We start from the raw sequence: 26,444 nt of genomic DNA, 5'->3' as shown, positions 1-26,444 counted from the left end.
AGCGCCCTTCGTTACAGGTACTGTATGCGGTATCAGGCGAAATCTGTGAATGAAGTGAGAATTTCTTGGTAGGGAGGACGCACGAAGGCCGTTATCTTGGACGGAGAGTCATCAATAGATGTAGAAGTAACTTAGGGTGTACCCCAGGGAAGTGTGTTGGTTCCCTTGCTGTTCATGTTGCATAGTAATGTTCTTACAGACAATATTAATAGTAATCTGAGACTTCTTACAGATGATGCAGTTATTTAAAATATAGTCTGAACAAAGGTGATCAGGTATTCAGCCAGGACTTGATAAGATTTCAAAGTGGTGCAAAGACTGACAACTTGCATGAAATGTTCAGAAATGTAAATTTGTGCACTTTACAAAAGGAAAAAAAGCCAACGTAGATTATACATATAATACTAGTGTGACACAGTTGGAAACGGTAAACGCATACAAATACCTGGGTGTAACACTCTGTAGGGATATGGGAATGAGCACGAAGCTCAATCATTCCTAAAGCAGGTACTGTAGCACACTTCTGTTTATTGGTAGAATACAAGGGAAATGGTTTCAGTCTACGAATGGGCCACTCTTACGGCCCAACGTGTAATATTGCTGAAGTGTGTGGAACCCTTACCATAAAAGACTAACAGAGGATACTGAACGGCCGGCCGTAGTGGCCGAGCGACTCTAGGCACTACAGTCTGCAACCGCGCGACCGCTACGGTCGCAGGTTCGAATCCTGCCTCGGGAATGGATGTGTTCAAATTCAAATGGCCTTGAGCACTATGGGACTTAACTTCTGAGGTCATCAGTCTCCCAGAATGTAGAGCTACTTAAACCTAACTAACCTAAGGACATCACACACACCCATGCCCGAGGCAGGATTCGAACCTGCGACCGTAGAGATCACGCGGTTCCAGACTGTAGCATGGATGTGTGTGATGTCCTTAGGTTAGTTAGGTTTAAGTAGTTCTAAGCTCTAGGGACTGATGACCTCAGCAGTTACCTGCCATAGTGCTCAGAGCCATTTGATATTGAACGTTTAGAGAGAAGGACAGCACTAATACTCACAGATGTGTTTTGCCCACGGAAGACTATGACATAACTGTTGAAAGAACTGAACTGGCGCACTCTTGGCGATAGACGGAAAGTAAACCGAGAAAGTCTACTAACCAAGTTTTAAGAACTGGCTTTAAAAGATGACTCAAAGAATATACTACAATCTCCTTGATATAGCTCTCACAGAGAACGTCAGGGCAACATTTGATTAATTCAGCACGCACAAGGGCTATAAACATTGTGTTTCCTCTCTAAAAAACACTATGATCTGGTACATTTGGATATACCCTCTACCACGCGCTTCACAGTGGTTCGCAGAGTATAATGTAGGTGTGCAAGTAGATGTAGAATGACAAATTTTATCTTACCTCTCTTAAGAAACCAGCGTACAGCTCGTTGGATACTTTTCGGGAGATGGACAGAGACTGGGAGAAGCCGTGCGAGGTAGAACAACTTGCTCTCTACAGATACCGTAAGTGTGTGCACCTTTTGTAAGATACCTAAATACCTATCTAAATGCATTGAGAGCGTACATTCCGCGGGAAGCGAGCAGCAGCGTGGAGAGGTTGGCGCTGCCTCTGTTGGCTCACCAGTCGGACGCCGCCGACGACGGACACGGGGTTGGGGATGTTGAAGGGCGGCAGCTGTATGTAGGAGCTGACGAGCTGGCTGAAGTTGGTCATGTCGCGCGGAGCGGATGGCGCGACGCCCAGGTAGCAGCGGAAGGCCCGCGTCGCGTTGGCGTCCTCCTGCTGACGCAGCAGATCGCGCAGGTACTTGCCGGGGTTGTCCGCGTCGTACTGCTCGATGTCCACGCCGACCACCCAGTACTCGCCTGCGACAGCAACCAGCAACACATGACAGCGTCCAAAAGAGTGGCACTATCAGCAAATGAAAGCATCAGTAATGAACCGAAACACTGCAACCACTGCCCGCGCGTTCAGGTATCACTGCGCGAGTGTGATCCGCGAGGAGAATAGGTTCTACGTTAGCAGCAATCTCATTGGCTGCGTTACATACACTCCTGGAAATGGAAAAAAGAACACATTGACACCGGTGTGTCAGACCCACCATACTTGCTCCGAACGCTGCGAGAGGGCTGTGCAAGTAATGATCACACGCACGGCACAGCGGACACACCAGGAACCGCGGTGTTGGCCGTCGAGTGGCGCTAGCTGCGCAGCATTTGTGCACCGCCGCCGTCAGTGTCAGCCAGTTTGCCGTGGCATACGGAGCTCCATCGGAGTCTTTAACACTGGTAGCATGCCGCGACAGCGTGGACGTGAACCGTATGTGCAGTTGACGGACTTTGAGCGAGGGCGTATAGTGGGCATGCGGGAGGCCGGGTGGACGTACTGCCGAATTGCTCAACACGTGGGCGTGAGGTCTCCACAGTACATCGATGTCGTCGCCAGTGGTCGGCGGAAGGTGCACGTGCCCGTCGACCTGGGTCCGGACCGCAGCGACGCACGGATGCACGCCAAGACCGTAGGATCCTACGCAGTGCCGTAGGGGACCGCACCGCCACTTCCCAGCAAATTAGGGACACTGTTGCTCCTGGGGTATCGGCGAGGACCATTCGCAACCGTCTCCATGAAGCTGGGCTACGGTCCCGCACACCGTTAGGCTGTCTTCCGCTCACGCCCCAACATCGTGCAGCCCGCCGCCAGTGGTGTCGCGACAGGCGTGAATGGAGGGACGAATGGAGACGTGTCGTCTTCAGCGATGAGAGTCACTTCTGCCTTGGTGCCAATGATGGTCGTATGCGTGTTTGGCGCCGTGCAGGTGAGCGCCACAATCAGGACTGCATACGATCGAGGCACACAGGGCCAACACCCGGCAGTATCGAAGGAAATTGACGGAGATTCGAATTGTGAAATGATTTGGGTGAAGGTCACGGTTAAAGCAGGCTCAGACATGGTAATTGGATGTCTCTATAGGCCCCCGGGCTCAGCAGCTGTTGTGGCTCAGCACCTGAAGAATAATTTGGAAAATATTTCGAGTAGATTTCCCCACCATGTTATAGTTCTGGGTGGAGATTTTAATTTGCCGGATATAGACTGGGAGACTCAAACGTTCATAACGGGTGGCAGGGACAAAGAATCCAGTGAAATATTTTTAAGTGCTTTATCTGAAAACTACCTTGAGCAGTTAAACAGAAAACCGACTCGTGGCGATAATATATTAGACCTTCTGGTGACAAACAGACCCGAACTATTTGAATCAGTTAATGCAGAACAGGGAATCAGCGATCATAAAGCGGTTACTGCGTCGATGATTTCAGCCGTAAATAGAAATATTAAAAAAGGTAGGAAGATTTTTCTGTTTAGCAAAAGTGACAAAAAGCAGATTACAGAGTACCTGACGGCTCAACACAAAAGTTTTGTCTCAAGTGCAGATAGTGTTGAGGATCAGTGGACAAAGTTCAAAACCATGGTACAATATGCGTTAGATGAGTATGTGCCAAGCAAGATCGTAAGAGATGGAAAAGAGCCACCGTGGTACAACAACCGAGTTAGAAAACTGCTGCGGAAGCAAAGGGAACTTCACAGCAAACATAAACATAGCCAAAGCCTTGCAGACAAACAAAAATTACGCGAAGCGAAATGTAGTGTGAGGAGGGCTATGCGAGAGGCTTTCAATGAATTCGAAAGTAACGTTCTATGTACTGACTTGGCAGAAAATCCTAAGAAATTTTGGTCCTATGTCAAAGCGGTAGGTGGATCAAAACAAAATGTCCAGACACTCTGTGACCAAAATGGTACTGAAACAGAGGATGACAGACTAAAGGCCGAATTACTAAATGTCTTCTTCCAAAGCTGTTTCACAGAGGAAGACTGCACTGTGCTTCCTTCTCTAGATTGTCGCACAGTTGACAAAATGGTAGATATCGAAGTAGACGACAGAGGGATAGAGAAACAATTAAAATCGCTCAAAAGAGGAAAGGCCGCTGGTCCTGATGGGATACCAGTTCGATTTTACACAGAGTACGCGAAGGAACTTGCCCCCCTTCTTGCAGCGGTGTACCGTAGGTCTCTAGAAGAGCGAAGCGTTCCAAAGGATTGGAAAAGGGCACAGGTCATCCCCGTTCTCAAGAAGGGACGTCGAACAGATGTGCAGAACTATAGACCTATATCTCTAACGTCGATCAGTTGTAGAATTTTGGAACACGTATTATGTTCGAGTATAATGTATTTCTGGAGACTAGAAATCTACTCTGTAGGAATCAGCATGGGTTTCGAAAAAGACGATCGTGTGAAACCCAGCTCGCGCTATTCGTCCACGAGACTCAGAGGGCCTTAGACACGGGTTCACAGGTAGATGCCGTGTTTCTTGACTTCCGCAAGGCGTTTGACACAGTTCCCCATAGTCGTTTAATGAACAAAGTAAGAGCATACGGACTATCAGATCAATTGTGTGATTGGATTGAGGAGTTCCTAGATAACAGAACGCAGCACGTCATTCTCAATGGAGAGAAGTCTTCCGAAGTAAGAGTGATTTCAGGTGTGCCGCAGGGGAGTGTCATAGGACCGTTGCTATTCACAATATACATAAATGACCTGGTGGATGACATCGGAAGTTCACTGAGGCTTTTTGCAGATGATGCTGTGGTGTATCGAGAGGTTGCAACAATGGAAAATTGTACTGAAATGCAGGAGGATCTGCAGCGAATTGACGTATGGTGCACGGAATGGCAATTGAATCTCAATGTAGCGAAGTGTAATGTGATGCGAATACATAGAAAGATAGGTCCCTTATCATTTAGCTACAAAATAGCAGGTCAGCAACTGGAAGCAGTTAATTCCATAAATTATCTGGGAGTACGCATTAGGAGTGATTTAAAATGGAATGATCATATAAAGTTGATCGTCGGTAAAGCAGATGCCAGACTGAGATTCATTGGAAGAATCCTAAGGAAATGCAATCCGACAACAAAGGAAGTAGGTTACAGTACGCTTGTTCGCCCAATGCTTGAATACTGCTCAGCAGTGTGGGATCCGCACCAGGTAGGGTTGATAGAAGAGATAGAGAAGATCCAACGGAGAGCAGCGCGCTTCGTTACAGGATCATTTAGTAATTGCGAAAGCGTTACGGAGATGATAGATAAACTCCAGTGGAAGACTCTGCAGGAGAGACGCTCAGTAGCTCGGTACGGGCTTTTGTTGAAGTTTCGAGAACATACCTTCACCGAAGAGTCAAGCAGTATATTGCTCCCTCCTACGTATATCTCGCGAAGAGACCATGAGGATAAAATCAGAGAGATTAGAGCCCACACAGAAGCATACCGACAATCCTTCTTTCCACGTACAATACGAGACTGGAATAGAAGGGAGAACCGATAGAGGTACTCAGGGTACCCTCCGCCACACACCGTCAGGTGGCTTGCGGAGTACGGATGTAGATGTAGATGTAGATCATGGTGTGGGGAGCGATCTCCTACACTGGCCGTACACCTCTGGTGATCGTCGAGGGGACACTGAATAGTGCACGGTACATCCAAACCGTCATCGAACCCATCGTTCTACCATTCCTAGACCGGCAAGGGAACTTGCTGTTCCAACAGGACAATGCACGTCCGCATGTATCCCGTGCCACCCAACGTGCTCTAGAAGGTGTAAGTCAACTACCCTGGCCATCAAAATCTCCGGATCCGTCCCCCATTGAGCATGTTTGGGACTGGATGAAGCGTCGTCTCACGCGGTCTGCACGTCCAGCACGAACGCTGGTCCAACTGAGGCGCCAGGCGGAAATGGCATGGCAAGCCGTTCCACAGGACTACATCCAGCATCTCTACGATCGTCTCCATGGGAGAATAGCAGCCTGCATTGCTGCGAAAGGTGGATATACACTGTACTAGTGCCGACATTGTGCATGCTCTGTTGCCTGTGTCTATGTGCCTGTGGTTCTGTCAGTGTGATCATGTGTATCTGACCCCAGGAATGTGTCAATAAAGTTTCCTCTTCCTGGGACAATGAATTCACGGTGTTCTTATTTCAATTTCCAGGAGTGTATTAATACGCGGATCGGCTGAAGCAGTAGTTGGTCCGTCTTTACGGCAGCGCCATCTCGTAGAGCGGAGACGGACGAGCGCTGCGCCTGCGCTGTTGTGCTTATCGGGGCGCGCTCTAGTGGGAAAGTTGTGTACGCGCTGACTACGCAGAACTATGTACACTACAATTCCTAAGTGACAAAACTGCTGCGGTCATCGGCCCTAGACTGATAAACTACTTACACTAACTTAATTTAACTTATGCTACGAACAACACACCACACCATGCCCAAGGGAGGACTCGAACCTCTGGCGAGAGGGCTGCGCAGTCCATGACATGCGCCTCCAGCCGCGCGGCCACTTCCCACGGCTGTCCTGGTGAGAGGTAATGCCTGAAATGTGGTATTCTCAGCACACTCTTCACAATGTGGACCTCGTAATATAGAATTTCCTAGCGATTTTCCACATGGGCTGTTCCATGCACCTATCACCAACTACCATTCCCTACTCAAAGTCTGTTGTGCGGCCAGAATTACGTTGTAAACCTTTTCACATGAATGAGTTGAGTGTCAGTGCACTGTCCTTTTATACCTTGTGTATGCTTCATTACCGCCATTTGTATATGTGCATACCGCTATCGCATGACTTCTGTCACCAGACGACAGGGTAACATTCGTTAACCGTATACCATGTTTACGTTCCAGGTTACAAACGTTGCTCTGTGCGGCGACTGTCTGCATCTACGTCAGCCTGGAAGCGCACTGGAGACTGCCCTACTGCTGCCCGAAACACATCTCAGGTAGGACGTAAGCTACCTCCATCTTCACGTGTTACTATCCCGTTGATAAACACTGTCCTTGAGATTACCGCACAATCAGAAATCACTTGGGTTCCAAATCTTGGTATCTTGGTATCTTGGGTCCATCCAGTTTGGAAAGATCGGCTATTGATTCGGTTTTCTCCAACTCAGTAACAGAGTGATCGTACGAACATTGTGACGTGGAGCTCTATAATGCATCAAAACTGTTGAGTCCGCAGCACCATCCCTCCACGGAGCAGGGATCACATTTGGTAACGTGCGCTGTTCACGTTGCATGTCTGGGGTCCTCGGTAATCAATATCACCAGCAGCGGCACGTAATGGCAATTCATGGCACTAACACTACCAACAACGCAAATCCTTCAGCGCGCAGTCTGTGTATAATTCCTATAAAGCTGGAACCCATACGGTGCGCCATGTTGGAACTGTTCCAACGTACGACATAAATTAGCAACAGTTCCATGGTCTACGGTTTTCGAGATCGCTCCCGGAAAGAGTGTTTATCTGTGCGCAGTAAGGAAGAAGCAGACAGCGACAGTACGGAGCACGAGGAGGAAGCTGATTCTACATCTACATCTACATTTATACTCCGCAAGCCACGCAACGGTGTGTGGCGGAGGGCACTTTACGTGCCACTGTCATTACCTCCCTTTCCTGTTCCAGTCGCGTATGGTTCGCGGGAAGAACGACTGTCTGAAAGCCTCCGTGCGCGCTCTAATGTCTCTAATTTTACACTCGTGATCTCCTCTGGAGGTATAAGTAGGGGGAAGCAATATATTCGATACCTCATCCAGAAACACACCCTCTAGAAACCTGGCGAGCAAGCTACACCGCGCTGCAGAGCGCCTCTCATACAGAGTCTGCCACTTGAGTTTGTTAAACACCTCCTTAACGCTATCACGGTTTCCAAATAACCCTGTGACGAAACGCGCCGCTCTTCTTTGGATATTCTCTATCTCCTCCGTCAACCTGATCTGGTTCGGATCCCACACTGATACTCAAGTATAGGTCGAACGAGTGTTTTGTAAGCCACCTCCTTTGTTGATGGACTACATTTTCTAAGGACTCTCCCAATGACTCTCAACCTAGTACCCGCCTTACCAACAATTAATTTTATGTGACCATTCCACTTCAAATCGTTCCACACTCATACTCCCAGATATTTTACAGAAGTAACTGCTACCAGTGTTTGTTCCGCTAACAGATAATCATACAATAAAGGATCCTTCTTTCTATGTATTCGCAATACATTACATTTGTCTATGTTAAGGGTCAGTTGCCACTCCCTGCACCAGATGCCTATCCGCTGCAGATCTTCCTGCATTTCGCTATAATTTTCTAATGCTGCAACTTCTCTGTATACTATTGCATCATCCGCGAAAAGCCGCATGGAACTTCCGACACTATCGACTAGTAATTCCCTAAAGCTTACGCTTTATCAGACGTCTATATCTTGATAAGCCTGTACAGTGGAAGAGTGTGAATTTGTCGTGTATGTAACGATTTTGGGCAGTGCTCGCTCCTCGCTCTAAAGCATACTGTCATATTTTGCTGAGTTCCAAATGGTTCAAATGACTCTAAGCGCCGGCCAGAGTGGCCGAGCGGTTCTAGGCGTTACAGTCTGGAACCGCGCGACTGCTACGGTCGCAGGTTCAAATTCTGCCTGGGGCATGGATGTGTGATGTCCTTAGGTTAGTTAGGTTTAAGTAGTTCTGAGTTATAGGGGACTGATGTCTTCATAAGTTAAGTCCCATAGTGCTCAGAGCCATTTGAACCCTTTTGACTCTAAGCACTATGGGACTTAACATCTGAGGTCATCAGTACCCTAGACTTAGAACTACTTAAAAATAATTAACCCAAGGACATCACACGCATACATGCCCTAGGCAGGATTCGAACCTGCAACCGTAGCAGCAGCGTGGTTCCGGCCTGAAGAGCCTAGAACCGCTCGTTCACAGTGGCCGGCTTTCTGAGATCCTTCTTAGATGGTAGTGAGCTGCACTGACTCCATCTACAGAATGTATTTCCACATTAAAACAAACAGAGCCTTTTTTGTGACGCTGACATTTCTGCCTGCTATTTTCTAAAGCGAAGTTGCATCCACGTGATTATCTGTTACTCGGATAAGTACTGATATTTACGGTGATCAGCGGTCGTAGAGGAAGGAAAAAGTGTTAAAATGCCTTGATGTTAAGAACAGTGATTATTGGCTGTTAATTCTAGTTTGCTGCGTGTTCGACTTCCTCTACACTCACCACATGAAAGAATCGTTCTGCTAAATGCCTGGCACATGTGGGAACGGCAATGACGCCCTATATTACAATGAATGTGCTGTATCTGTTATAATAGCATTTCCTAATGTTAGTTGAACATGATGATTAATTGTAACCCTCAGCTGCCGACAGGTGGTGTTGATGGGACAGCTGAAAATGTGTGCCCCGACCGGGATTCGAACCCGGGATCTCCTGCTTACATCGGAGACGCTCTATCCTTTTTTTTTTCATTTTGTTCGAGATAGTTCGTTGCGTTTGGTCTGGGAGGACGTCACAAGACATCCGTTCAAGTTGTTCCTTGATTCCTTGACTCAGATTTTTTTATTACAGAGACCACGCAGCCCTCTGACCGAACACGCTGAGCTACCGCGCCGGCGTCTGAGCCACCGAGGACACAGATGAATAGCGCGGCTGCAGGGAGTTATCCCATGCACGCTTCCCGTGACACCCACATTCCCAACTGTCCACAATCTACATACGTAATGTACCTAATAGATACTTGCCCATCCACTCATTACCCATGCACACTTATGTGACGATTCTCGTAAGAGTTCTGGGAACCTGTGCGCATTCGCACAGACGAAGGTCAAGTAGCCTTTAACTGTATATATATGAAGTTAGTAACTGTTCTCGAAAGAGCAGATACCATTGATGACCAGAATAAATGATAATTAATTGAAACGCTCAACTGTCGACAGGTGTTGCTGATATATCTGCATGGTAATCAACAGATTTCTTCTTTAGAGAACAGTTACTATCTTCATATATTTAGCTGAACATGTTGATGGATAGTTTTCCTTATAACTGCTAAGAGTTTCTAAGCAGCCTCATTCTACCTGTCTGCGTACTAATATGCTGAAAAGAACCATATGATCAAAAATTTTTTTTGGTGGTTATAGTCCCATCTATGTATTGTCTGGTTTGATCTTTTGCAATTAAGCCGCACTTGCCGGAATGTCTTAAGTAAAGTATACTTTCCTCAAGGACATTAATTCTTTAGAATTCTTGACTGTGCGTTAAATGCAACTCTTTCTTTTTCCTAATATTGTAAGTGTTTTTTGAATTCACTGTTACTGACAAACCTGTTTAAATAATTGCAAATCATCTTGGCTAAAACTGTCTCCATGAGAGGTTATTTAATGAACTGTTTTCTTAAGTGATTCATATAAGTGAACGCATAACTATTTTATGTAACTCTGGCTTGTTCTTAAATCGATATTTCTTGGAGCGTTGACTCCATGTAGGTTGGCTGTGGTATGTTGAATTTAATAAAAGTTTCAATAAATGTTTCTTTTATGTGTGACGAAAGCTCAATTTATCGTTCCATCCTTTGAATCCTGATGGCCTAGTACTCTGCAACAGCCGGCCGGAGTGGCCGAGCGGTTCTAGGCGCTACAGATTGGAACCGCGCGACCGCTACGGTCGCAGGTTCGAATCCTGCTTCGGGCACGGATGTGTGATGTCCTTAGGTTAGTTAGGTTTAAGTAGTTCTATGTTCTACTGGACTGATGACCGCAGCAGGTTAAGTCCCATAGTGCTCAGAGCCATTTGAACTCTGCAACAGCGTTAAATAGTTCCAGCGTCTACTCTGGCTCAAGCAGTGATCGTTTAATTATAACCAAATGTTCAAATGTGTGTGAAATCTTAAGGGACTTAACTACTAAGGCCATCAGTCCCTAAACTTACCCACTACTTAACCTAAATTATCCTAAGGACAAACACACACACCCATGCGCGAGGAAGGACTCTAACCTCCGCCGGGACCAGCCGCACAGACCATGACTGCAGCGCCTGAGACCGCTCGGCTAATCCCGCGAGGCACTAATTATAACCGTCCCGTAATATGCGGAACAGATGATTGGGACATCATTCTATCTACGATATGGGCCGCAAATGGGGAAGTCCACTGAAATAAGACACTTAGACAAACGGAAGTTTGTTAGGAGCTGGCGATGAAAACGAGTACCAGGGAAAAAGCGAAAGTAGCTGAAGGACGGCGAAACGACTAGTTCGGGAAAGAGTATCGGTCACCCACACCTCATCACAGAACGTTGAGATCCCAGGCGTGCACACTCTGTAAGGCCACAGAGTTCAATGCTGTTGCAAGCATAAGTTTTCAGGAGCACAACGTTCAGTGCGCGCGGTTGAAATGGGGTGCCGCAGCAGACAAAACCTCCATGATTTCCCGTACTGGCTCAATCACATCTCCAGTTACGATTGCTGTGGGCGCAGGTCCATCGAGACTGGACCGTGTGTCAATGGATACGTGTCATATGACTGGATGAATCACGTTTTTTGTTACCCAGGTCAGGTTCGTGTCTGGATACGCCCCAAATAGGCAAGTGGCTGCTCGAAGATAAACCGTACCAAGGGCGGTGATGGATGGGGAGAGTATTATGCTACGAGGGTAATCCCAAAAAGCCGCGCGGAGTGGCCGTGTGGTTAGAGCCGCCATGTCACTAATGGTGCGGTCCCTCCCGCCGGAGGTTCGAGTCCTCCCTCGGGCATGGGTGTGCGTGTTGTCCCCACCGTTAAGTTAGTTTAAGTAGTGTATAAGTCTAGGGACCGATGACCTCAGTAGTTTGGTCCCTTAGGAATTCACACACACACACAATTTTTTATAAGTACATAGACTTCTTTATTTCTACAATGTTTTACATCAGTTTACAGCTTGAACATTTAGCAATTTTTCGACATAATCACCATTTCTGTCGATGCATTTTTGTAGACGCTGTGGCATTTTTTTGTATGCCCATATTATACCAGTTCGCCGCCCTGCTGTTCAGAAAGTTATGAAGCTCTTCTTTCACCTCGTCGTCGGAGCTGAATCGCTTTCCGGTCAAATGTTCTTTAACCTAGGGAACAGGTGATAGTCACTGGGCGCCAAGTCATGACTATAGGGTGGGTGGGTGCTTATGTTCCACTGAAACTGCTGCAGGTGAGCAACGGTTTGCCGAGCGACGTGTGGGCGAGCGTTGTCATGGAGAATGTGTACGTCCTTGCTCAACAATCCTCTTCTCCGGTTCTGAATTGCCCGTTTTAGTTTTTTTCAGAGTCTCACAGTACCTGTCAACAAAAAGTCGACCACCAATACCCATTTCCGATCCCAAAAAACGGTTGTCATCACTTCACCGGCAGACTGTGTTTATTTGAATTTCCGCGGCTTTGGCGAAGAAGGATGCCTCCACAGGCGTGATTGTTGCTTGGTCTCAGGTGTAAAGTGGTATGCCCAGGTTTCGTCTCCCGTGACAACTGAATCCAGAACGTTGTCCTGTTTGGCTGCAACGCGGTGAAGAAATGTGCGGGAAGCATCAACTCGTTGCAGCACATGATCCTCATTATACATGGCATCCATCTTGCGCACACCTTCCGGAAGTCCAATGTTTCCGTTAAAATTCTGTGAGCCGTGCTTCGGGAAACCTCAGGAACCAACGTGCAGAGATCATCCAGGGTGATCCGCCGAACTTCACGCATGCTTTGCTCAACCTTCAACACCCTCTCCTCAGAAATTGACTGTCTCCCGCTCCTTTGTTCGTCCTGAATTTCGGTCCGACCAGCTGCAAATTCTCTACACCACTCATGAACATTTGGACGTCCATGTACGACTCACCATACACTTCCGTCAATTGGCGATGGATTTGACTCTGCGCTGTGGCCTTTACGTTCAAAAACCGAATAACTGCGCGAAATTCGCACTTGGCGGTAACATCCAACGAGAGCTCCGTTCTAAACTGCCCGTAAGCCAAGACAGCGCTTCAGCGCGGCGTGAGCATGTTTATACACAGCGCGTGAAGCACTCTTCATAACAGTGTGACCAGCAGCCATACAAACAGAGTTTTGTACTTATAAAAAAAGTGGGAGACCTTACTTTTGTGATTACCCTCGTATTAGGGAGAGTCACCTGGGCTTCAGTCGGAACTGTAGCAGTAATCGTAGGTACCATGACTCTGTGGGGTAATTGAGCATTACTACAGACCACCTGCATCTCGTCAGGTTTGATGTCTTCCCCGCGGCGGGAGTGTCCGAGTGGTTCTAGGCGCTACAGTCTGGAACAGCGAGACCGCTACGGTCGCAGGTTCGAATCCTGCGTCGGGCATGGATGTGTATGATGTCCTTAGGTTAGTTAGATTTAAGTAGTTCTAGGGAACTGATGACCTTAGATGTTAAGTCCCATAGTGCTCAGAGCCATTTGAACCATTTAACTGACTGTACTGGGGGTGAAGCTGATTCCTGCACGTGGTGCCCCTGCATAGGTATCTGAAATAGGTACTGAACTGAACATCAGCATTCCAGAAGCACTTATGAGTCCAAACATGAAACATTTAAACAAACGGTTCTTTTTAGAACCTGTTCTGACAGTTATTTCAGTAAACATTGAAGGCATGTCACGACCGAAGCAACAGCTGCTTCAAGAACTGTGCCGTGAACAGAAGTGTGATGTACTGTGTATACAAGTAACTCACAGAAATACCCAGCAAAGACGACCGAAAATACGTGGTTTGCAGCTAGCTGCAGAAATACCTCATGCTAAATATGGAAGTGCTATTTTCGTCAAGCCTTGAGTGCCTTTTGCACACATGACAATAACATCGAGATCATCACCTTGGAACTCAGCAACTGTGTGATAACGTCAGTGTACAAGCCTCCTTCCGAAAAATTCTCCTTTGTTCCTCCTAAAAACTTTGACTCACGGAAGATATCTGTGGTAACAGGGGATTTTAATAGCCACAGCCATACCTGGGGATACACCCGAGAAGATGAAAATGGAGAAGCCATTATATCTTTGGCGGAAACTAACTCCCTCTCCCTCATTCATGATAGTAAACTTCCATCCTTTGACAGTTGAAGGTGGCAACGAGGGTACAACCCTGACCTCTTATTTGTGAGTGAAAATGCAGCGCAATAGTGCCACAAATCAGTGTGTCATCCCATACCTAACACACAACATAGACCAATAATGTTCCGATTTCTTCCCATAGTAAGACCTCGAGAAATTGGTTTTAGACGAAGGTATAATTTTAAGAAGGCAGATTGGCCAAAACTTTCTAAAATGCTGGACGATAAAGTTCAAGCCTGTGCCTGAAGAGTATGAACACTTTGTTGAGCTAGTTAAATTCTGCTCGCGAGCATGTATCCCAAGAGGCTGCAAGACAAACTACCTGCAGGGCGTAACTTCAGCAACAGCTACACTTCTCGAGGAGTATTATACCCAATGCTCTGAAAACCCATTCAGTGAGGAAACCTCCCAAATAGCTAGATCTGTCCTCTCCTCAATCTCCGATGCAAAGAGAAGACAGTTTGAGAAACAGATCGAAGAGTAGAAATAGTCAAGAGGTCTGGAGGCTTCTAAAACGCTTGAATAATGACCCTTCACAGGCGAATATGCAAGCGAATGTCCGAGCTGATCAAATTGCACACCAACTCGTACAAAATGGGAACCACCTTATTCAGCCAGGCCTGGTAAGAAGACATGTGAGAGACGACCTGACCAAGAAACCAATACTCTGCTTCAACCATTTACCCAGACTGAGGTGGATCTCGCTCTGAGTAAGTGCAAAAATGAGAAAGCGGCAGGCCTAGATGATATAAGAGTTGAGCAGATAAAAAACTTTGGACCGATAAAAAAAGCATGGCTGAGAGACCTAATGAACAACTGTGTCCGATCCTGCAACATTCCTAAAATCTGGAGGAAAGCCAAAGTTGTAGCTATCCGCAAGCCAGGCAAGGACCAATATGATCCTAAAACCTACCGCCCTATATCTCTCCTCTGTCATCTGTATAAACTCCTTCAAAGACTCATACTACACTGACTAACGGAGAAGCTAGAGACAACATACACTACTGGAAATGAAAAAAAGAACACATTGACACCGGTGTGTCAGACCCACCATACTTGATCCGGACACTGCGAGAGGGCTGTACAAGCAATGATCACACGCACGGCACAGCGGACACACCAGGAACCGCAGTGTTGGCCGTCGAATGGCGCTAGCTGCGCAGCATTTGTGCGCCGCCGCCGTCAGTGTCAGCCAGTTTGCCGTGGCATACGGAGCTCCATCGCAGTCTTTAACACTGGTAGCATGCCGCGACAGCGTGGACGTGAACCGTATGTGCAGTTGACGAACTTTAAGCGAGGCCGTATAGTGGGCATGCGGGAGGCCGGGTGGACGTACCGCCGAATTCCTCAACACGTGGGGCGTGAGGTCTCCACAGTACATCGATGTTGTCGCCAGTGGTCGGCGGAAGGTGCACGTGCCCGTCGACCTGGGACCGGACCGCAGCGACGCACGGATGCACGCCAAGACCGTAGGATCCTACGCAGTGCCGTAGGGGACCGCACCGCCACTTCCCAGCAAATTAGGGACACTGTTGCTCCTGGGGTATTGGCGAGGACCATTCGCAACCGTCTCCATGAAGCTGGGCTACGGTCCCGCACACCGTTAGGCCGTCTTCCGCTCACGACCCAACATCGTGCAGCCCGCCTCCGGTGGTGTCGCGACAGGCGTGAATGGAGGGACGAATGGAGACGTGTCGTCTTCAGCGATGAGAGTCGCTTCTGCCTTGGTGCCAATGATAGTCGTATGCGTGTTTGGCGCCGTGCAGGTGAGCGCCACAATCAGGACTGCATACGACCGAGGCACACAGGGCCAACACCCGGCATCATGGTGTGGGGAGCGATCTCCTACACTGGCCATACACCTCTGGTGATCGTCGAGAGGACACTGAATAGTGCACGGTACATCCAAACCGTCATCGAACCCATCGTTCTACCATTCCTAGACGGACAAGGGAACTTGCTGTTCCAACAGGACAATGCACGTCCGCATGTATCCCGTGCCACCCAACGTGCTCTAGAAGGTGTAAGTCAACTACCCTGGCCAACAAGATCTCCGGATCCGTCCCCCATTGAGCACGTTTGGGACTGGATGAAGCGTCGTCTCACGCGGTCTGCACGTCCAGCACGAACGCTGGTCCAACTGAGGCGCCAGGTGGAAATGGCATGGCAAGCCGTTCCACAGGACTACATCCAGCATCTCTACGATCGTTTCCATGGGAGAATAGCAGCCTGCATTGCTGAGAAAGGTGGGTATACACTGTACTAGTGCCGACATTGTGCATGCTCTGTTGCCTGTGTCTATGTGCCTGTGGTTCTGTCAGTGTGATCATGTGATGTATCTGACCCCAGGAATGTGTCAATAAAGTTTCTCCTTCCTGGGACAATGAATTCACGGTGTTCTTATTTCAATTTCCAGGAGTGTACATCCCACAGCAGGCTGGATTTAGACAGGGAAAGAGCTGCACATCTCAAGTGATGAAACTAACACAGTACATCGAAGATAGTTTTGAAAGGGAAGAGATCACAGGAGCTGTATTTATAGATCTAACAGCAGCTTATGACACAGTTAATAATAGAAGACTTCTAATGAAGCTTTACAATGCCACTAGAGACTACCAGCTAACCTGATTCATAAGGAATCTCCTTGAAAATAGAAGATTTTCTGTTGAATTCCAGGGCAAGAGAAGCAGATTACCTCAGGCAAGTGTGCTTGCTCCAGCTTTGTTTAACATCTACACAAATGATCAACCACTACCTGAAGGAACAATGAGCTTCATCTATGTAGATGATTGTGCTATCACTTCCCAAGCCCGCTGCTTTGAAACTGTTGAAGAGAATCTGTCCAAAGCATTGAGAGAACTGTCAGCTTACTACAGGGAAAATCAGTTGAGACCAAATCCTGGAAAAACACAGACTTGCGCTTTCCATCTTAAAAACCGACAGGCAGCTAGAGCCCTCAAAATCACCTGGGAAAAAACGTCACTAGAACACTGTACGTATCCCAAATACCTAGGGGTCACCCTTGACCGTGCATTAACATACAAGAGGCACTGCCTAAATACCAAGGAAAAAGTGACAGCCAGGAACAATATCATCAGAAAGCTAACAGGCACAACGTGGGGAGCACACGCCAACACTGTGAGAACCTCTTCCCTTCCGTTGTGTTACTCTGCCGGAGAATATGCAAGCCCAGTGTGGTTCAATTCCTGCCATGCCAAAACAGTAGATGTTGCTCTTAATCATACTTGTCGTATCATCACTGGGTGCCTGAAGCCTACTCCTCTGGATAAACTGTACAACCTCGCGGGAATTGCATCCCCCGATATCCGCCGGGAGGTAGCAGCAAAAAGAGCGAAGAAAAAATCAGAAACTTCTGCAGCTCACCCCCTATATGGCTATCAGTCAGCAAACACACGACTAAAATCCAGAAAGAGTTTCCTCAGATCTACCGAGGCTCTAGTTGGGGCACCACAGCATTGCCGAATGGAACTATGGGGTGCAAGGCTTACCAGTACTGTGGGATGGATTACACCAAGCGAAAGACTACCACCCGGCCACACAGAGAGTTGGAGTACATGGAGATTCCTCAACAGACTACGCACGGGTGTCACGAAATGTAAGAGCAATCTGACCAAATGGGGTTTCCTAGAGGAGCCGCCACTCTGCGAGTGTGCAGCAACGCAGATGACCTCCCACCTGCTCCAGTGTACCAGTACTGTGGGATGGAAAACACCAAGCGAAAGACTACCACCCGGCTACACAGAGAGTTGGAGTACATGGAAATTCCTCAACAGACTACGCACGGGTGTCACGAAATATAAGAGCAATCTGACCAAATGGGGTTTCCTAGAGGAGCCGTCACTCTGCGAGTGTGCAGCAACGCAGATGACCTCCCACCTGCTCCAGTGTACCAGTACTGTGGGATGGATTACACCAAGCGAAAGACTACCACCCGGCTACACAGAGAGTTGGAGTACATGGAGATTCCTCAACAGACTACGCATGGGTGTCACGAAATGTAAGAGCAATCTGACCAAATGGGGTTTCCTAGAGGAGCCGCCACTCTGCGAGTGTGCAGCAACGCAGACGACCTCCCACCTGCTCCAGTGTACCAGTACTGTGGGATGGATTACACCAAGCGAAAGACTACCACCCGGGTACACAGAGAGTTGGAGTACATGGAGATTCCTCAACAGACTACGCACGGGTGTCACGAAATGTAAGAGTAATCTGACCAAATGGGGTTTCCTAGAGGAGCCGCCACTCTGCGAGTGTGCAGCAACGCAGACGACCTCCCACCTGCTCCAGTGTACAGTACTGTGGGATGGATTACACCAAGCGAAAGACTACCAACCGGCCACACAGAGAGTTGGAGTACATGGAGATTCCTCAACAGACTACGCACGGGTGTCACAAAATGTAAGAGCAATCTGACCAAATGGGGTTTCCTAGAGGAGCCGCCACTCTGCGAGTGTGCAGCAACGCAGACGACCTCCCACCTGCTCCAGTGTACCAGTACTGTGGGATGGATTACACCAAGTGAAAGACTGCCACCCGGCTACACAGAGAGTTGGAGTACATGGAGATTCCTCAACAGACTACACACGGGTGTCACGAAATGTAAGAGCAATCTGACCAAATGGGGTTTCCTAGAGGAGCCGCCACTCTGCGAGTGTGCAGCAACGCAGACGACCTCCCACCTGCTCCATTGTACCAGTACTGTGGGATGGATTACACCAAGCGAAAGACTACCACCCGGCTACACAGAGAGTTGGAGTACATGGAGATTCCTCAACAGACTACGCATGGGTGTCACGAAATGTAAGAGCAATCTGACCAAATGGGGTTTCCTAGAGGAGCCGCCACTCTGCGAGTGTGCAGCAACGCAGACGACCTCCCACCTGCTCCAGTGTACCAGTACTGTGGGATGGATTACACCAAGCGAAAGACTACCACCCGGGTACACAGAGACTTGGAGTACATGGAGATTATTCAACAGACTACGCACGGGTGTCACGAAATGTAAGAGTAATCTGACCAAATGGGGTTTCCTAGAGGAGCCGCCACTCTGCGAGTGTGCAGCAACGCAGACGACCTCCCACCTGCTCCAGTGTACAGTACTGTGGGATGGATTACACCAAGCGAAAGACTACCACCCGGCCACACAGAGAGTTGGAGTACATGGAGATTCCTCAACAGACTACGCACGGGTGTCACGAAATGTAAGAGCAATCTGACCAAATGGGGTTTCCTAGAGGAGCCGCCACTCTGCGAGTGTGCAGCAACGCAGACGACCTCCCACCTGCTCCAGTGTACCAGTACTGTGGGATGGATTACACCAAGCGAAAGACTACCACCCGGGTACACAGAGAGTTGGAGTACATGGAGATTCCTCAACAGACTACGCACGGGTGTCACGAAATGTAAGAGTAATCTGACCAAATGGGGTTTCCTAGAGGAGCCGCCACTCTGCGAGTGTGCAGCAACGCAGACGACCTCCCACCTGCTCCAGTGTACAGTACTGTGGGATGGATTACACCAAGCGAAAGACTACCAACCGGCCACACAGAGAGTTGGAGTACATGGAGATTCCTCAACAGACTACGCACGGGTGTCACGAAATGTGAGAGCAATCTGACCAAATGGGGTTTCCTAGAGGAGCCGCCACTCTGCGAGTGTGCAGCAACGCAGACGACCTCCCACCTGCTCCAGTGTACCAGTACTGTGGGATGGATTACACCAAGTGAAAGACTGCCACCCGGCTACACAGAGAGTTGGAGTACATGGAGATTCCTCAACAGACTACACACGGGTGTCACGAAATGTAAGAGCAATCTGACCAAATGGGGTTTCCTAGAGGAGCCGCCACTCTGCGAGTGTGCAGCAACGCAGACGACCTCCCACCTGCTCCAGTGTACCAGTACTGTGGGATGGATTACACCAAGCGAAAGACTACCACCCGGGTACACAGAGACTTGGAGTACATGTAGATTCCTCAACAGACTACGCACGGGTGTCACGAAATGTAAGAGTAATCTGACCAAATGGGGTTTCCTAGAGGAGCCGCCACTCTGCGAGTGTGCAGCAACGCAGACGACCTCCCACCTGCTCCAGTGTACAGTACTGTGGGATGGATTACACCAAGCGAAAGACTACCACCCGGCCACACAGAGAGTTGGAGTACATGGAGATTCCTCAACAGACTACGCACGGGTGTCACGAAATGTAAGAGCAATCTGACCAAATGGGGTTTCCTAGAGGAGCCGCCACTCTGCGAGTGTGCAGCAACGCAGACGACCTCCCACCTGCTCCAGTGTACCAGTACTGTGGGATGGATTACACCAAGTGAAAGACTGCCACCCGGCTACACAGAGAGTTGGAGTACATGGAGATTCCTCAACAGACTACGCATGGGTGTCACGAAATGTAAGAGCAATCTGACCAAATGGGGTTTCCTAGAGGAGCCGCCACTCTGCGAGTGTGCAGCAACGCAGACGACCTCCCACCTGCTCCAGTGTACAGTACTGTGGGATGGATTACACCAAGCGTAAGACTACCACCCGGCTACACAGAGAGTTGGAGTACATGGAGATTCCTCAACAGACTACGCACGGGTGTCACAAAATGTAAGAGCAATCTGACCAAATGGGGTTTCCTAGAGGAGCCGCCACTCTGCGAGTGTGCAGCAACCCAGACGACCTCCCGCCTGCTCCAGTGTACCAGTACTGTGGGATGGATTACACCAAGCGAAAGACTATCACCCGGCCACACAGAGAGTTGGAGTACATGGAGATTCCTCAACAGACTACACATGGGTGTCACGAAATGTAAGAGCAATCTGACCAAATGGGTTTCCTAGAGGACCCGCCACTCTGCGAGTGTGCAGCAACGCAGACGACCTCCCACCTGCTCCAGTGTACCAGTACTGTGGGATGGATTACACCAAGCGAAAGACTACCACCCAGCTACACAGAGAGTTGGAGTACATGGAGATTCCTCAACAGACTACGCATGGGTGTCACGAAATGTAAGAGCAATCTGACCAAATGAGGTTTCCTAGAGGAGCCGCCACTCTGCGAGTGTGCAGCAACGCAGACGACCTCCCACCTGCTCCAGTGTACCAGTACTGTGGGATGGATAACACCAAGCGAAAGACTACCACCCGGCTACACAGAGAGTTGGAGTACATGGAGATTCCTCAACAGACTACACACGGGTGTCACGAAATGTAAGAGCAATCTGACCAAATGGGGTTTTTAGAGGAGCCGCCACTCTGCGAGTGTGCAGCAACGCAGACGACCTCCCACCTGCTCCAGTGTACCAGTACTGTGGGATGGATTACACCAAGCGAAAGACTACCACCCGGCTACACAGAGAGTTGGAGTACATCGAGATTCCTCAAGAGACTACGCACGGGTGTCACGAAATGTAAGAGCAATCTGACCAAATGGGGTTTCCTAGAGGATCCGCCACTCTGCGAGTGTGCTAGCAACGCAGACGACCTCCCACCTGCTCCAGTGTACCAGTACTGTGGGATGGATTACACCAAGCGAAAGACTACCACCCGGCTACACAGAGAGTTGGAGTACATGGAGATTCCTCAACAGACTACGCACGGGTGTCACGAAATGTAAGAGCAATCTGACCAAATGGGGTTTCCTAGAGGAGCCGCCACTCTGCGAGTGTGCAGCAATGCAGATGACCTCCCACCTGCTCCAGTGTACCAGTACTGTGGGATGGATTACACTAAGCGAAAGACTACCACCCGGCTACACTGAGAGTTGTAGTACATGGAGATTCCTCAACATACTAAGCATGGGTGTCACGAAATGTAAGAGCAATCTGACCAAATGGGGTTTCCTAGAGGAGCCGCCACTCTGCGAGTGTGCAGCAACGCAGACGACTTCCCACCTGCTCCAGTGTACCAGTACTGTGGGATGGATTACACCAAGCGTAAGACTACCACCCGGCTACACAGAGAGTTGGAGTACATGGAGATTCCTCAACAGACTACGCACGGGTGTCACGAAATGTAAGAGCAATCTGACCAAATGGGGTTTCCTAGAGGAGCCGCCACTCTGCGAGTGTGCAGCTACGCAGACGTCCTCCCACCTGCTCCAGTGTACCAGTACTGTGGGATGGATTACACCAAGTGAAAGACTGCCACCCGGCTACACAGAGAGTTGGAGTACATGGAGATTCCTCAACAGACTACGCACGGGTGTCACGAAATGTAAGAGCAATCTGACCAAATGGGGTTTCCTAGAGGAGCCGCCACTCTGCGAGTGTGCAGCAACGCAGACGACCTCCCACCTGCTCCAGTGTACCAGTACTGTGGGATGGATTACACCAAGCGTAAGACTACCACCCGGCTACACAGAGAGTTGGAGTACATGGAGATTCCTCAACAGACTACGCACGGGTGTCACGAAATGTAAGAGCAATCTGACCAAATGGGGTTTCCTAGAGGAGCCGCCACTCTGCGAGTGTGCAGCAACGCAGACGACCTCCCACCTGCTCCAGTGTACCAGTACTGTGGGATGGATTACACCAAGCGAAAGACTATCACCCGGCCACACAGAGAGTTGGAGTACATGGAGATTCCTCAACAGACTATGCACGGGTGTCACGAAATGTAAGAGCAATCTGACCAAATGGGGTTTTCTAGAGGAGCCGCCACTCTGCGAGTGTGCAGCAACGCAGACGACCTCCCACCTGCTCCAGTGTACCAGTACTGTGGGATGGATTACACCAAGCGAAAGACTACCACCCGGCTACACAAAGAGTTGGAGTACATGGAGATTCCTCAACATACTACGCATGGGTGTCACGAAATGTAAGAGCAATCTGACCAAATGGGGTTTCCTAGAGGAGCCGCCACTCTGCGAGTGTGCAGCAACGCAGACGACCTCCCACCTGCTCCAGTGTACCAGTACTGTGGGATGGATTACACCAAGCGAAAGACTACCACCCAGCTACACAGATAGTTGGAGTACATGGAGATTCCTCAACAGACTACGCACGGGTGTCACGAAATGTAAGAGCAATCTGACCAAATGGGGTTTCCTAGAGGAGCCGCCACTCTGCGAGTGTGCAGCAACGCAGACGACCTCCCACCTGCTCCAGTGTACCAGTACTGTGGGATGGATAACACCAAGCGAAAGACTACCACCCGGCTACACAGAGAGTTGGAGTACATGGAGATTCCTCAACAGACTACGCACGGGTGTCACGAAATGTAAGAGCAATCTGACCAAATGGGGTTTCCAAGAGGAGCCGCCACTCTGCGAGTGTGCAGCAACGCAGACGACCTCCCACCTGCTCCAGTGTACCAGTGCTGTGGGATGGATTACACCAAGCGAAAGACTACCACCCGGCTACACAGAGAGTTGGAGTACATCGAGATTTCCTCAAGAGACTACGCACGGGTGTCACGAAATGTAAGAGCAATCTGACCAAATCGGGTTTCCTAGAGGATCCGCCACTCTGCGAGTGTGCTAGCAACGCAGACGACCTCCCACCTGCTCCAGTGTACCAGTACTGTGGGATGGGTTACACCAAGCGAAAGACTACCACCCGGCTACACAGAGAGTTGGAGTACATGGAGATTCCTCAACAGACTACGCACGGGTGTCACGAAATGTAAGAGCAATCTGACCAAATGGGGTTTCCTAGAGGAGCCGCCACTCTGCGAGTGTGCAGCAACGCAGATGACCTCCCACCTGCTCCAGTGTACCAGTACTGTGGGATGGATTACACCAAGCGAAAGACTACCAACCGGCTACACAGAGAGTTGGAGTACATGGAGATTCCTCAACAGACTACGCATGGGTGTCACGAAATGTAAGAGCAATCTGACCAAATGGGGTTTCCTAGAGGAGCCGCCACTCTGCGAGTGTGCAGCAACGCAGACGACCTCCCACCTGCTCCAGTGTACCAGTACTGTGGGATGGATTACACCAAGCGAAAGACTACCACCCAGCTACACAGAGAGTTGGAGTACATGGAGATTCCTCAACAGACTACGCATGGGTGTCACGAAATGTAAGAGCAATCTGACCAAATGGGGCTTCCTAGAGGAGCCGCCACTCTGCGAGTGTGCAGCAACGCAGACGACCTCCCACCTGCTCTAGTGTACCAGTACTGTGGGATGGATTACACCAAGCGAAAGACTACCACACGGCTGCACAAAGAGTTGGAGTACATGGAGATTCCTCAACAGACTTTGCACAGGTGTCACGAAATGTAAGAGCAATCTGACCAAATGGGGTTTCCTAGAGGAGCCGCCACTCTGCGAGTGTGCAGCAACGCAGACGACCTCCCACCTGCTCCAGTGTACCAGTACTGTGGGATGGATTACACCAAGCGAAAGACTACCACCCGGCTACACAGAGAGTTGGAGTACATGGAGATTCCTCAACAGACTACACACGGGTGTCACGAAATGTAAGAGCAATCTGACCAAATGGGGTTTCCAAGAGGAGCCGCCACTCTGCGAGTGTGCAGCAACGCAGACGACCTCCCACCTGCTCCAGTGTACCAGTACTGTGGGATGGATTACAATAAGCGAAAGACTACCACCCGGCTACACTGAGAGTTGTAGTACATGGAGATTCCTCAACATACTATGCATGGGTGTCACGAAATGTAAGAGCAATCTGACCAAATGGGGTTTCCTAGAGGAGCTGCCACTCTGCGAGTGTGCAGCAACGCAGACGACTTCCCACCTGTGGCCGGGTGATAGTCTTTCGCTTGGTGTAATCCATCCCACAGTACAGGTACACTGTAGCAGGTGGAGAGTTTTAGTACATGGAGATTCCTCAACAGACTACGCACGGGTGTCACGAAATGTAAGAGCAATCTGACCAAATGGGGTTTCCTAGAGGAGCCGCCACTCTGCGAGTGTGCAGCAACGCAGATGACTTCCCACCTGCTCCAGTGTACCAGTACTGTGGGATGGATTACACTAAGCGAAAGACTACCACCCGGCTACACTGAGAGTTGTAGTACATGGAGATTCCTCAACATACTATGCATGGGTGTCACGAAATGTAAGAGCAATCTGACCAAATGGGGTTTCCTAGAGGAGCTGCCACTCTGCGAGTGTGCAGCAACGCAGACGACTTCCCACCTGCTCCAGTGTACCAGTACTGTGGGATGGATTACACCAAGCGTAAGACTACCACCCGGCTACACAGAGTGTTGGAGTACATGGAGATTCCTCAACAGACTACGCACGGGTGTCACGAAATGTAAGAGCAATCTGACCAAATGAGGTTTCCTAGAGGAGCCGCCACTCTGCGAGTGTGCAGCAACGCAGACGACCTCCCACCTGCTCCAGTGTACCAGTACTGTGGGATGGATTACACCAAGCGAAAGACTATCACCCGGCCACACAGAGAGTTGGAGTACATGGAGATTCCTCAACAGACTACGCACGGGTGTCACGTAATGTAAGAGCAATCTGACCAAATGGGGTTTCCTAGAGGAGCCGCCACTCTGCGAGTGTGCAGCAACGCAGACGACCTCCCACCTGCTCCAGTGTACCAGTACTGTGGGATGGATTACACCAAGCGAAAGACTACCACCCGGCTACACAGAGAGTTGGAGTACATGGAGATTCCTCAACAGACTACGCATGGGTGTCACGAAATGTAAGAGCAATCTGACCAAATGGGGTTTCCTAGAGGAGCCGCCACTCTGCGAGTGTGCAGCAACGCAGACGACCTCCCACCTGCTCCAGTGTACCAGTACTATGGGATGGATTACACCAAGCGAAAGACTACCACCCAGCTACACAGAGAGTTGGAGTACATCGAGATTCCTCAAGAGACTACGCACGGGTGTCACGAAATGTAAGAGCAATCTGACCAAATGGGGTTTCCTAGAGGAGCCGCCACTCTGCGAGTGTGCAGCAACGCAGACGACCTCCCACCTGCTCCAGTGTACCAGTACTGTGGGATGGATTACACCAAGCGAAAGACTACCACCCGGCTACACAGAGAGTTGGAGTACATGGAGATTCCTCAACAGACTACGCATGGGTGTCACGAAATGTAAGAGCAATCTGACCAAATGGGGTTTCCTAGAGGAGCCGCCACTCTGCGAGTGTGCAGCAATGCAGACGACCTCCCACCTGCTCCAGTGTACCAGTACTGTGGGATGGATTACACTAAGCGAAAGACTACCACCCGGCTACACTGAGAGTTGGAGTACATGGAGATTCCTCAACATACTATGCATGGGTGTCACGAAATGTAAGAGCAATCTGACCAAATGGGGTTTCCTAGAGGAGCCGCCACTCTGCGAGTGTGCAGCAATGCAGACGACCTCCCACCTGCTCCAGTGTACCAGTACTGTGGGATGGATTACACTAAGCGAAAGACTACAACCCGGCTACAGTGAGAGTTGGAGTACATGGAGATTCCTCAACATACTATGCATGGGTGTCACGAAATGTAAGAGCAATCTGACCAAA

General features: G+C 49.3%; 1 protein-coding gene across 3 annotated transcripts in view; it reads right to left on the bottom strand.

Moving 5' to 3' along the window:
- LOC126278966 (guanylate cyclase 32E) overlaps positions 1-26,444 on the bottom strand; it is an 829,856-nt gene that overhangs the window by 379,385 nt on the left and 424,027 nt on the right. For 2 of the 3 annotated variants that reach the window (XM_049979279.1, XM_049979270.1), the window contains exon 7: positions 1,638-1,882. In XM_049979279.1, the coding sequence (XP_049835236.1) occupies positions 1,638-1,882 (245 nt within the window). Of the gene's footprint in view, positions 1-1,580; positions 1,883-26,444 lie in introns of all 3 variants that reach the window. The other variant, XM_049979262.1, reaches the window with a different exon arrangement.

The sequence above is a fragment of the Schistocerca gregaria genome, chromosome 1, assembly GCF_023897955.1.
Source record: "Schistocerca gregaria isolate iqSchGreg1 chromosome 1, iqSchGreg1.2, whole genome shotgun sequence".
Taxonomy (NCBI): domain Eukaryota; kingdom Metazoa; phylum Arthropoda; class Insecta; order Orthoptera; family Acrididae; genus Schistocerca; species Schistocerca gregaria.
This window is presented reverse-complemented; position numbering and strand designations above follow the sequence as displayed.